The sequence below is a fragment of the Anguilla rostrata genome, chromosome 14, assembly GCF_018555375.3.
Source record: "Anguilla rostrata isolate EN2019 chromosome 14, ASM1855537v3, whole genome shotgun sequence".
NCBI lineage: Eukaryota > Metazoa > Chordata > Actinopteri > Anguilliformes > Anguillidae > Anguilla > Anguilla rostrata.
The window spans coordinates 11,252,304-11,265,494 of record NC_057946.1 but is presented as its reverse complement, the minus strand read 5'-3'; the positions used below and the strand labels follow the sequence as shown (position 1 = coordinate 11,265,494).

General features: G+C 43.0%; 1 protein-coding gene across 16 annotated transcripts in view; it reads right to left on the bottom strand.

Moving 5' to 3' along the window:
• sec31a (SEC31 homolog A, COPII coat complex component) overlaps positions 1-13,191 on the bottom strand; it is a 29,476-nt gene extending 16,285 nt beyond the window's left edge. For 5 of the 16 annotated variants that reach the window (XM_064307173.1, XM_064307175.1, XM_064307177.1 and 2 more), the window contains exons 1-14: positions 13,093-13,190; positions 9,949-10,028; positions 9,311-9,434; positions 8,638-8,836; positions 8,439-8,534; positions 7,538-7,678; positions 6,758-6,900; positions 5,926-6,025; positions 5,443-5,604; positions 5,054-5,206; positions 3,573-3,803; positions 2,980-3,054; positions 2,721-2,762; positions 75-1,496 (exon numbers count right to left, since the gene is read on the bottom strand). In XM_064307173.1, coding sequence (XP_064163243.1) covers positions 75-1,496; positions 2,721-2,762; positions 2,980-3,054; positions 3,573-3,803; positions 5,054-5,206; positions 5,443-5,604; positions 5,926-6,025; positions 6,758-6,900; positions 7,538-7,678; positions 8,439-8,534; positions 8,638-8,836; positions 9,311-9,434; positions 9,949-10,028; positions 13,093-13,121 — 2,997 coding nt within the window. In that variant the 5' untranslated portion in view covers positions 13,122-13,190. Of the gene's footprint in view, positions 1-74; positions 1,497-2,720; positions 2,763-2,979; positions 3,055-3,572; positions 3,804-5,053; positions 5,207-5,442; positions 5,605-5,925; positions 6,026-6,757; positions 6,901-7,537; positions 7,679-8,438; positions 8,535-8,637; positions 8,837-9,310; positions 9,435-9,948; positions 10,029-12,378; positions 12,611-12,976 lie in introns of those variants that run through there. The other 11 variants (XM_064307169.1, XM_064307174.1, XM_064307170.1 and 8 more) reach the window with 9 other exon arrangements.

Genomic DNA, 13,191 nt, shown 5'->3' with positions numbered 1-13,191 from the left:
AAGTGCACCTTGGCAGAACATCAATTAAACATTTTGGGGGGCTTTGGGCAGGCAGATGTGGTGGGTAAGTGTACCTCATTCAGATTGACCTCTTCCTCTTGAAGAGCAGGTTCCGCATTAGTGATCTCCTCAGACCCCAAGTCAATCTCCGGTTCAGCTTCAGGTTCCGCTTCAGGTTCCAGATCGAGCTGGGGTTCAGATGTGAGGTCAACTGGAGGTTTAAGGTCAAGCTGAGGTTCGGGTTCAACATCAGCCTGGGGTTCAGGTATAGGGTCAACCTGTGGTGCAGTTACAGGTTCAACCTGCTGTACAGGTATAGAGTCAACCTGTGGTGCAGGTACATGTTCAACCTGCTGTACAGGTATAGAGTCAACCTGTTGTACAGGAATAGAGTCAAACTGTTGTGTTTGTATTGTGTCAAACTGCTGTGTTTGTATAGTGTCAAATTGTGTTTGTATAGGGTCAAACTGCATTTGTATAGGGTCAAACTGAGGGTCAGGTATAGGGGCAAACTGCGCAGTGTTGAAGTGAGGGTCAGGAATGAGGCCAAAATGGGAGTCAGGTATAAGGTCAAACTGTGGTTCAGGAAGAGGATGTTGGTATGGTTCGGGTACGCCAAGCTGAGGCTCAGGTGGAAAATGAATCTGCGGTTCAGGCATAACGGCAAGCAGCTGCGGCTGAGCCAAAACATCAATCGGCGGCTGGGACAGAGGGCCAAGCTGAGGTTCAGGCATAATCAAAGGCTGGGCGTCAGGTATAGCATCAAACTGAGCTTCAGGTAAAATGCAAGGCTGAGCTTCAGGTATAGCATCAAACTGAGCTTCAGGTAAAATGCAAGGCTGAACTTCAGGTATAGCATCAAACTGAGCTTCAGGTAAAATGCAAGGCTGAGCTTCAGGTATAGCATCAAACTGAACTTCTGGTAAAATGCTTGGCTGAGCTTCAGGTATAGCATCAAACTGAACTTCTGGTAAAATGCTTGGCTGAGCTTCAGGTATAGCATCAAACTGAACTTCTGGTAAAATGCATGGCTGGGCTTCAGGTTTATCATCAAGCCGAGCTTCTGGAATAATGTCAATCTGAGGTTGGGGAATAATGCAAGGCTGAGCTTCCGGTATAACGTCAAGCTGCAGTTCAGGTACATGGTCAAGCTGTGCTCCTGGTATGACATCAAACGGTGGTTCAGGTTTAAACTGAACCTGTGACTCAGGTACGACATCGAGGAGTGGCTGAGAAACAAGCTCGGGCTGTGGCACAGGCGTAATGTCAAGCGGCGCCTCGGGTGTTAGCTCAGGTTGAAGGACAAGCGCGGGTTCTGGAGAAAGCTCAGCGGGCGGGGACTGGGGCTCAAGTAGAGGGTCACCCGCAACTTTAAGCTCAAGCTCCGGTCCGGGCTGAAGGTCGAGAGCGGGCGGGGGCTCAGAAATGGGCTGGAGGGCAGGCTGAGGTTCAAGGACGGGCACAGGCTGAGGTTCAGCATCAGGAGCAGAAACGGGCTGCATACACACACACCAGGAGAGGAGGGGATGGAGAGAGAGGGGATGGAAGGATGTGCACATTCACACAAGATTCAGCAAATGAAAGCATTAAGCTCATGGTTAGACAATCATCATCAAAATCACTACAACTGAACTGAGGAGACGGATGCCCATTTTTGGTGAAATAATTTCCCATCGAAATTCACACAGGATCCAGTTTGATTTTTTATCATATGCACTTGGCAGAAGGACAATGATCATGTGTCACTCTAACTCCCAACTATGCTCCTTGACAGTCACTGTGTTTTTATTCCAGTAAAAACTGGAAGTATCCGGATTTGATTATGTACCATTGCACACATCATCGCATTGAGAATGGATGCCATCAAACTCTGAAACACCCATTTTAATTTTTTTAAATTTAAAATTATGGATTCTACTAAAATGAATTCACCTGCGACATTCAAGGACCACAGACCCCAAGATGTGGTTGTTGTAAGGTTGCATTATTTAAATTACTGTGAGAATTAGATAATTTAGATTAGCTTGCCTTTAGCACAGCTCAAGAGAAGAGCCAGGAAAGCATGAAAGATGAATATGCAGAAGAAATATTAAATGTATTTTTTCAGTTACCATAATATGGTAATATATTCCACCAAAGCATCTTCATAAATTTTTTCTCCACTAATCTTAGCATTAATTTAAAACATAATTTATTTGTTCACTAAACCACACTGTATCAGCAATACATTTAAAAACCTGCCATTTAATGAACCCCTTCATTAAATGAACAGAATTCAATTTAAGAATTGAAATACTTCGAACAGCTACAATTCACATTTATTTTACAGCCCTAACTTCAACATGGTAAATAAAATAGTTATTTGACTCAAGAAAAACAATTGTGTGCAATAAAAAACATGTTTCTCACTTAATTACTTCAGGTTAGAAAAAAATACATAAAATATAATTTAACTATCTGAAAGTTAAAACGGACCCTTAGGTCCAAGCAATTGTTACTTATTTGGCAAAACATTTTTGTGTGTCTTCCATGACTTTAATATTCAAATACTAAATAAATTGAGATTATATCCGAAAGATCAAGCAGCCTGTACACACTGTTTTAATTACAAACCAATGTTGAAATATAAATTAATTTAAAATTATATCAATCTAAGAATAATACTCTATGTTAATACAGAATACCGAAACAGAGCTAACAAAGCTCAACTGGACCGTTACCTCCTCTGGTGTAATATCTTCTTTCTGGAGTGCTGCTTCAATCTGGGAGCAAAGGGCATTTGCACAGTTAAATGACAGCACAGGGAAGCCAGAGATGGCCTTCCAGAAGGCTTTCTCTAGATGATTTTTTTTACATTTCTGCAAGAAATTAAGATACAGGCTAATAGACTAATATCCACTCTCAAGCTTTCAAACAAGGGTCAAATGTAAAATATTACTGAGTACAACTGGATGGTTAGAAAAGCAGTTCAGAACTCACCTTTAAAGCAAGTTCCTCTTTCTTATATCCCAAAAGTTCCAAGTATTTTCCACGTGTGTCGTCCTCAAAATTGACCTGCATACACAACAGATGAGTGTGGCCAAAAAGATTGGGAATATAAAGAAAGGACACCAATGACCACTCATTGTAAAATATCACTTACAGCACATTTCAGCTTTTTTGATACCTCATGAGTTGAGTGTGTGAAAGCAGTCCCAAATAAGCAAAATTCACTGTGCAAATTTAGCAAACGAAGTTTTGGAAAAACAGTCAACCAGTAGCCATTCCTATTAAGTGGCAAGAACACAAACCAGTATCTCCCAGCCAGACCACAAGTAATCAATTCCAACAAGGTGCCAGTCACTGTACACAAATCCCACAGTAACATGACTGCTTTTCTGAGTTCAGAGGTCATGGGAACACTGAACACACAAGCTATACAGCAGAAAAGAGTCCAACATCAGCTCCTAATCGTATGTGTCTTTCTGAACAATTTACATTATGTTATGCGTCACAATGTATAAGGTTTATCCACAAGTTCTGTTGCAGGCTGCTCTAAAAGGTTTGTAGGAAGAAGAAGAAAAATTTGCCACCTTTAAGAAAGACCACAGGGTCCTTTCAAACTCGCTCTGGGCAGCCTCGATTTTTGACTGGCAGAAGTCCACAAAATTTCCAGCTGTCATGGTGGCCTGCAGCTTGCTGGAGCGGTCGAGGAAGTCTGTTTCCGTGACAACCTGGCTAACATGAACAATGTGGAGAGTGGGCTGCTGTGGCTGCTGGGGTGTTGGCTTGACGTTCTCCAGGGAGACCAGTTTTCCCCCAAACTGTAAACAAATTAAAAAAAATGATACAGCAAAACAAATTTGTTTTGAATTAGAGCAGAAATTCTGCCCTCCTTTCTGTATGTTTTGGTTCACTCATACAGGAAGAAAGCAGAGAGGGTAACAGATAGAGAAGGAATCAGAGATTACAGGGTGCCATGGCGACAGCAGACTTGCATAGAGCTTGAGATTTGGCCACCCTACGGACTGCGGTACCACGTCTAACCATGCATGAAACATTTAAAGACAGCACATATATCAAATTGAAAAATCTAAAGGGCACATACCACCAAACACCACTGGGATGAAGTGTTTATGTCCAGCCAATGCAGATTGGCCAGTGAAAAACCATGGCTATAGGACTCAAACTGCTCCAGTGGCAAATAACTTTACCAAATGAGCCATACGAGAGCCCAAAAACATACACTCATATGGCATCTTTAGTGTTCTGAAGGCTTGTCAACTGTGCCGAATCTATGCTCATTTAAAAATAAAATGTCACTGTGACTCAGCAGAAAAAATAAACAGCTTTTACGGATGATATTTTAACTTGCTTCAGCTATTATGATGCTGTGAAAATCCACAGGACTCTTGCTATTTAAATTATGGCAGAAAGAAACCACACAGAGCAGAGAAAATCCTGACTTAATTTTCAATAAAGGAAGGCAAGTAATTCTTTGTACAGACCAGGCATACTAATGTTGTCAAAATACATCTTCCTTCCAGCTCAACAGCAGACACCTTATTCACACTGCATATATCAAGGCTAATATGAGTTATTTCTGCTGGCCAAAGCACAAAACAGAACAAAAAAGCTACTGCCACCCAGTGCTCAGAAGCACTAGTTGCAACAGTCTATAACATAAATAACTGTACAGTAGGCGTCGAGGAGTAAGAACAGAACATTTGGAGGGCAGGAAATATAGAGGACAATTGAAGAACTTTTCTTATGTGACTTATGAAGGTTCAAATATTACATTAGTTCATTATTAGACTGGGTTGGTCATGGTCTCCCTCTATAATGAAGACTCCATTTTTCAGAGCTGTATACATTTCTGTGCTTCCAAATAATGCCAATTCAAACTGACCAAACAACTTCTTTTTTTTTTCTTTTTTTTACACAAACCAAACTATAAAAATAAATCAATAGGTAACAGCCTCCTCCGAGACAGTCTTGTTGGGGGACATACAGTGCTTAAATAGACCAGTGGACTGAAAGGGCAGTCACAGCGATGTTTAAGCCCAGTACTCACAGCAAACGAGGCCCCAACAGGCCTGCGGATCCACTTGGGAGGTTTCTTTAGGGGTGTTATGGTGGTTTGGGGGGCACTGGATTGGGGTAGCTGGAGAGGGGGCAGGGCTTGTCCCATCCCAAAGGGGTCCATGTTCCCAAAAGAGGCACTGATCTGCAATGGGACACCATCTCAAAGGTCAGAAAGTTACCTCGCCCTCTGAGAGCTCAGCACTTGACCCAACCTTCCACTAATTCTCACAATTAATCATCAAAATATACATCATGCACTATTCTTAAACCTGCCCGAGCCCATGGAATATTATTATTTCAGCTGGAAAGTGTCCATTTTCATCAAGTTTCATTGTAGGAATACTCTCAGTTCATTAAGAAAGGGATACGTGGCAGCACCTGATCTACTGGTTGCTGAATTTGATTCTGGTTGCTACCGCCCATGATGGAGTAGATGCTGATGTGTCCATCAAAGGCGGCGGCGGAGAGCACAGCAGGGTTCCTCGGGCACCACTGGATGTCGAAGCACCACTGAGTGCTAGTGGGAAGCTCATACAGCACCTGGGGAAAGCACAGACGCAGAGTTCGGGGACAGTAACATCACACAGGAGGAAGATGCTGTGTTCCAGAACAGTGACTTCTCACTGGGGCAAGATGCCGAGTTATGGAACACTGACACCACACAGGAAGACGATGCAGTTCCAGGACAATGGCGTCACACAGGAAGATGCTGACACAGCAGTTAATCAGAAGGTTTCCACACACAAAGGAAAGGAACACTTGTGCACTGAAAGCCGAGTGGCACTGTTGTTCATGTGTACCGCTTCCACAGTCCCTACGCACAGCTGCCCAGTGTGTGTGAGTAACGAGGATAAGGCACACCTCGCCAGTGTTGGGATTCCAACACAGGATCCTGTTGTCCTTCCCACAGCTCAGAAGCAGCTCAGGATCAGCCAGACTCCACGCAATGGCCAAGATGCCCCTGAACATACAGTAGTGCTCAGTCATTCATGTAATGTGTCATGCTGCAATATTTTAAAGACTTAATCAGAGGCAGTTACCATTTACACATTTGAAACAGTGACTTCAAGCCACATTTACCACACAGTAAACATGAATTTGCTGATCTTATTTGCACATGTGCGTACTGTAATTTTGCTGGGGAATCAGCATGGCTGGACTTAGAACTTAAATTAATGCATAAAACACTTGTTTATTGGCTAAAACCCCACGGCCACTGCACCAGAAAACATTATGAAATCTGATTAATCTGGGTACATCCCAACAGACCTGTTAGTGGCCAAATCCCAGAAGGTGTAACTTGCCACAAGCGCTTATATAATTTTCAATAGGTTTTAATTGAGTAAAACGTCATCTCCTTGAAAACACTGTAAAAAGCCTACAGATCCACAGGCATTGTACGTTTGAAGATAGCATTCACCTTTCAACCTTACATTAAGAATATATCCTCACACTGTGTGGTTGTAACTCAATTCGCACATCCAATTAAATACACTAATTATTGAAAAAGAAAAAGGTATGAATTAAGCGTAAAAGTAAATGAAGCTGTGACCAGGAAAAAATGTCATATTGCCTTAATTTCACAGATCAAAAGGCTCACAATTCAGTGTTTGGTGTCTAACTCATTTTTCAAAGCATAAGAGGGCATGTACCTAGTGAGTTTCAGCAGGAAGTATAAGAAGAGGGCGTGTACCTGGTGTGGTTCTCCAGGACTTTGAGGGGGGAGGTAGCGAAGCGCAGGTCCCACATCTGGATGACGGGCATACGGTCGTCCTCAGAGGCCAGCACCAGCTGCGTAGCCACCTCCGGGTTCCAGGCCAGCCCGGAGCAGTGCATCTGCAGGGCCCCGGAGCCCAGAGCACAGAAGAGAAGCATGTGAGGGATCGGCAGGCCTGGCAGTGCAGGCGCCCATCAGAGCTGCGACTATCTGTGAGTGAGTGGGCCACGTACTCGTGCATTATCACAGCTTTAAAAAAAAGGCACATGGAAATGCTTCAGAAGAAAGCTGTAAAAAGTCGAGGATCCCTGGCAAATATACCCTAAGTAACAAAAAATTCTGGTGTCTTAAACCACAGACACAGACAAGCAGAATGTTCCATGACTGCAACTGAGGGGGAAGAGCCTTTTTTTTCCCAACCCACAAAGTGCCTTTTTCCCCCAATGCCCTGGCTCAGTATTGAGCAGTGCAATATCAGGGAAGTAGCACGACCTGGCTTGTTGCTTGCAGAGGACATTGCCATTGATGTCAGCCATTAGAGATAATGCAACTTTTGGAACAACTGATCCCGCAGCAGGTTGATGTGCAAAGCAATAAACATTAAAACAGGAGGACACATGCGGATGCCCACCTAATTAACTTTAGACGTGGCTCGATATAACTCTCAACCTAATTTACGAGCCTGCTTCAGTGTCCTCACCAACCAATGTCCTAATCAAGTGTGAATTTACTTGTCTCATTGCCGTGGTTACTCACCCTGTTACTGTGGTCACTGACTTTGATGATGAGGTCATTCTTCCTTAGGTCCCAGACTGAGGCGCGGCCGCTGGGACTGGCGGAAGCCAGGATGTGCTGTACCTGTCTGTTCCAGGCCACACAGCTGATGTCCTCCAGGGGCTGGGAACACACAACCTATTACCAACAAGGCTACGCATGAACCAAGATAATGCCTCCATTGCCAACCAGGCTACACATGAACCTAGATAATGCCTCCATTACCAACAAGGCTACGCATGAACCTAGATAATGCCTCCATTACCAACCAGGCTATGCATGAACCTAGGTAATGCACCATTACCAACCAGGCTACACATGAACCTAGATAATGCCTCCATTACCAACCAGGCTATGCATGAACCTAGATAATGCCCCCATTACCAACTAGGCTACGCATGAACCTATGTAATGCCTCCATTACCAACCAGGCTACGCATTAACCTAGTTAATGCCTCCATTACCAAGCAGGCTATGCATGAACTGAGATAATGCTTCCACTGCCAACCTGGCTATGTGTGAACCCTGATAACACCACCATTAATAACCAGGCTACACACTAGTCTTGACAACACTGCCATCAATAACCAGGCTGCACATTTACCTTGATAACACCACTGGACACCAACAACCAGACTACATGCTAACGTTGATAACACTAAGCAGGCAAGACACTAACGTTGATAACAATCCATTAATAAATAGGCTACACTCAAACAACTACCTCTACATTTTCTTTACAACACAGGTAAACAGAGGATGGAAAAAACCCATAGACTAGAGCAAGCCCATTTCAGTTTCACCTATCATCACCTTGTTGCGTGTCCACATTATATAAAGCAGACACGGTTTTGGTCAGTTTGGCACGGGAGACAAAGCTCACCTGAGTTTTCGGCCCAGGTGTCATTGGAGAGCTAATGTTGTTCAGGTCCCAGATGTAGATTTCTGACTCATTGCCTCCTGAAGCAACCAGGTTTGTCTGTGAACATAACGTGTTCATAAACAAGGGGTTCCGTGATGCCACTGTACATTTGTTTTTGACAGGGGTTGGGGGGAGTGCTCTCCCAGCAGTACGAGCGCACCTGAAATGGGTTGACGTCGAGGGCCCGTACTGGCCCTGTGTGCTTGTCGTTCTGTGAGATGATCACATCGCTGTCCCCTGCAATTATCTTTGCGGGGTCGTAGAGGATGAGGCTGCCATTCTCTCCTCCGGCAATGAGGACCCCCGACGGGTGACCCTGTGAGTCCATTCCATGGGGACCCCACACCAGTTTGTGGTACCTGGGGTACAGCCGGAAGTGGTACACACACAATACAAACTGACCAACATCATCACAGTAAGCCCAGTTATTTCTAAGTCTGTGGGGTGGGAGTGTGACAGAGTGCACATTCTCATCTCAGGCAGGGCACTGCTCTTGTACTGGGGAGTAAGGTACTTAACCTGGATTGCATAACTAAAACAATAAGCTCAAGCTGTACAAGTGCACAGGATGGTATTCAAGAAATGCAAGCTACATATGATAAGTCTCTCTGCACAAGAGCCTGTGTTAAGTAAACAGAAATAACGAATCACCACAGCCCACAGGCGTTCAACAAATCATACATCCCGATGACATCTGAACACCAAAAACACATGAGGTATGCACACCAAGATAGGGAATTCTGCTGCAAAACATTTCCATTAAGATTGCTAGAGGAACAGTGACAGAGAGGCAGTTAAAAGCAGAGTAAGTGACGCTGGCGGCTCTTCCTCACCTGTGAGAGGAGGAGAAGGTGCCGCAGGATTTCATGCTCAGCGTGGGCTCTGCCAGATCCAGCTCAAAGATCTCCAGGGAGGCGCTGGTGCTGAAGGTGGCATCCAGCTGTTGGGCAGATGTGCCTATGGAGGAACGAGTGAGCTGATTAATTTTACCCATTGGACAGGTGAACGTACCTGTCTACAAGTACATGAACATCACACAGGTGTACACTAGAGGGGAAAGGAAAAAAAGACACAGTTTTGAAAATGATAGTGATTGCCTTACTGTACCGCATTTCAACAAGGAAACATAATATCTGTCCTTTCACTATATTCTGTGGACACATGCACAAATATAATCCATACTACCTTAAGCCATCATGCAACTTTCTCATTTATTAGAAGAATTACACGAGCCATGTTACATTAATGTGGCTGCATTAGTTTTTAATTTTTTTTTTTAACGTCACACAATGCACTTAGATGGAACAAAGTCAATACGTATACTAAACTGAAAAAGCAAGACGCAACGTGTATTCTCAGATACAGTAATCAGCAGAGTTACTGGTTCACTGCCATCTACAGTAGGGAACAGTGGCTGGTATATGGGTGCCGTCAATACTGGTGCACTTAAGTGAGAGGCTTGTTTTCTTACCAGCAGCCAGATAGACAGGGTGTTGCTGTGCTGGGCTCCAGGCCTGTATTGCAGTGCGATTTATCTCTTTTAGCTTCATCCTGAGGGAGAGGAGGTAACAGTGTGAAAACAGAGTGATTCTCAGAAGAGGTAAATTAAACGCCAAAGGACCCTACTGTGAGATCACTCATGTAACTGGCTGTCTCTCTTTCAAAAAGTGGAATTCAGCGTAGAATTCAGTTTTTACATTTTGGTGGCAACAGAAGAACAGTGCCATGCTGAGGTGGCTTCAAAAACAACACTCAATTGAACTAAAGGTTCAACCCTACTCCTTCTAGATTTCTGCATAAAATCTGGCCTATTTACACTCATGTTTTTAAGAATGGTAGAACTATGTGGTTAAATATTATGGTGCGATCTTCTCCAGATATAAAGTGCATTGCGCTGCCAGCAAAACTCCCTGACTGGTGTTACAACAGGGCAACAGCCCTACTGAACTTTAGTCCTTGAGGCCCATGCTCAGCTACTAATCAAGCTGCTACTAATAATTGTAATTACACTGGGTTTACTGTTCTGGGCCAAATGTGCATCAAAGGCAAAAAAATAAAATAAATTAATTTAAATATCACACAATGTGACTCATGGACATGCATGTTCCCACAGGTTAACAGCTGACAAAAACCTGGATGTCTTAAGAGAAGAAATATAAATACCCCACTGATGACCCAACAAACAAGTAGGCATACAAAATATGGAATATGTCCTTTTTAAGCATGATATAAATGACTGAACTTCACAAAACAAAGACTTCCTTTCCATTACTGCAGAGGAAGTAGTAAAGTAAAGCCACACGTAAAGAAAAAGTAGCAATGCCATTATGTTAACAATAAAGCAGCTAGTTGTTATAACATATCGGAATTGAAAACACTGGTTAGGAGGATATATTTGGGTAGGATATATTTATCTGTCCTTTAGCACTGAACTAGATCAGCTTTCCAGTGTTTCAACAATTTTTGGGTTAGGCAAGGGGTTGTTATGTGACCCTGAATCTACCTCCCAGTGGAATAAAGTACCCTACCTGTAGTGCAGGTGGAAATATAGACTAACGACAATTATAATTATCAGCAAACATCACCTGAAAGCAGTGACAGGTAATGCCCTGAAATGAAACTATATTGATCGAACGCCATTTGAACCGCATGGAAGTCGTGATTCATTACAAATTTCATATTAACAGTATATGGTTCATTGTTCAAGAGATGTGGCTAAAATAAGGGTTATCCAGTTGGCTTCAAAGGTGTGCATTAGTTGAGATTGTTGTGAGGCATTTGGTAAGTGGCTGTTTGAAAGTGCGCATCGCAAAGAGCAAAAAGACTGCTAGAAGGTGTTTTACTTCCACAGAGGTAGTTAAAGATGTTAGGGTTCAGATGGGGTGCTATTCTACTTGGCTATTCTACACCGAGAAAAGGAGGTAATTAACTGTCACAATTAACGCTGAAATACTTCGAAAAATAAATTGGTTATGTTTCAACACAACTGCAATAGGGCGGAGCTGAATAACAACAGCAGTCACACAACTGCAAATATTCACCATGTAGGCTAACTATTAGTCGATAAAGTGCAAGGTGTGTGCTGTAAGGCCATGCGAACCCCCATTTTTATCAGCGTGGCTGCAAATTGCAATTGTCTAAACCAGAGGTGGGCAATGAGGGCGGTATCTGCTTCTGGTCTTCATGCCAACTTCTGTCCTTAATTATTTAATTAGCCCTAATATTTATGCCATCTGACATGTCACCTACATTTCTTGATAAGTGAATGAATGAGAGCCAAAGATTGTTATTGTGTCCCTAAATTAAATGTATTACTGTGATCTAATCTACAAGTGAACCAGTGTTGGTGTATGCAGCCAATTAGCTCATTTAGTCAGAGTAATTGGTGGAAACAAAAACCTGCATACACACCGGCACTCCAGGACGGGAATTGCCAACCCCTGGTCTAAACCCATAGCATTTTAGGTAGCCACTTATTTTCAACAGCTTTCACTGGTCTCGTTGTTTCGACTGAACTGCAACATAGCACATGCAATTGACAATAAAATGAATTTATTAAAAAATGCCATACTCGGCTAGCTAGACATCTAATGAGCCAGTGTAAACAGGAAACACGACATGCTTGTATATGCATTATGTATGGCACCGTAGAGTACCGATACACAGCAAAATAACGGATTAGCTAGCTGGCTGTACATGGTGACACTGAATGACTCGATATTGCACCGTAGCTTAGAACCAGCTGCATTTCAAGGCCTAGCAATCAAACTACTGTACGTCTCAAACCAGAGGTAGCAAACTCCTTTCAGACTGAACTATGTACAGTGCCGTGAAGCAATAACCTAGGAAGCCGCTAGCTCGAATAATACAGCGGGTCACTCCTAATCCAAAAAGTGCTTACCTTACCAATTCGCTGCTTTGTTTACTCAACCCAAATATTAATAAGGTCTAATAAAGTATATTTGATTGTTAGCCAATTGAGATCCCCTTTCTTGGTTGCAATGCTTTATTATTAGCTAGCTAACATTAGCTAGCTACTGGACCCAACTGCAGCCTGCTGAAATTCCACGTCCCCACCACCGTGGTCTCCATCAACGTGGCATTACAGTGCCCACCCCTAACTCAAAGCACTTCCGGTGGAGAACAACGTTAGACAGCTAGCAAGCTAGCAAAAACAGAACACAGAACTCAAGCAACGTTGCATGCCGGTGGCTGCAGAGAATGACTGTACCGTTTGGTAGAGAACTTCGTATTATGTAATAACATACAGTACACTAAGTACTCTGCAAACAAGTGTACATTTTACCTATGACATTAAATAATTCAGACCATTTATGAGTTTTTGCAGTTAATGGACGCGAAAACAATTTAATCAAACGAAAGGTTATAATTATTTTAGCAAATTAAATATTTTACGAACCAGGCTCACTAACGTTAATATCTTCAAAACAATCAAGTATCTAGGTATTGTATATAACAGAGAAACTTAATATATTTACGTAGTTATATTCCGCCTAGATATTAGCGTAGGCTCTCTTCATCTATTGTTTCGCTGCACGGTGGACAACTTTTCACTGAAAAAAATAGTAAATTGCGTTAGTTTTTGAGGTTAGACCTTTCTGCGTCGAGGCTATACATCCACATAGACTACGACTCAGCGTGGATCGATGGGTACAGTAAATCCTGGTGATAGCAGCGAGCTATCCATACTTGA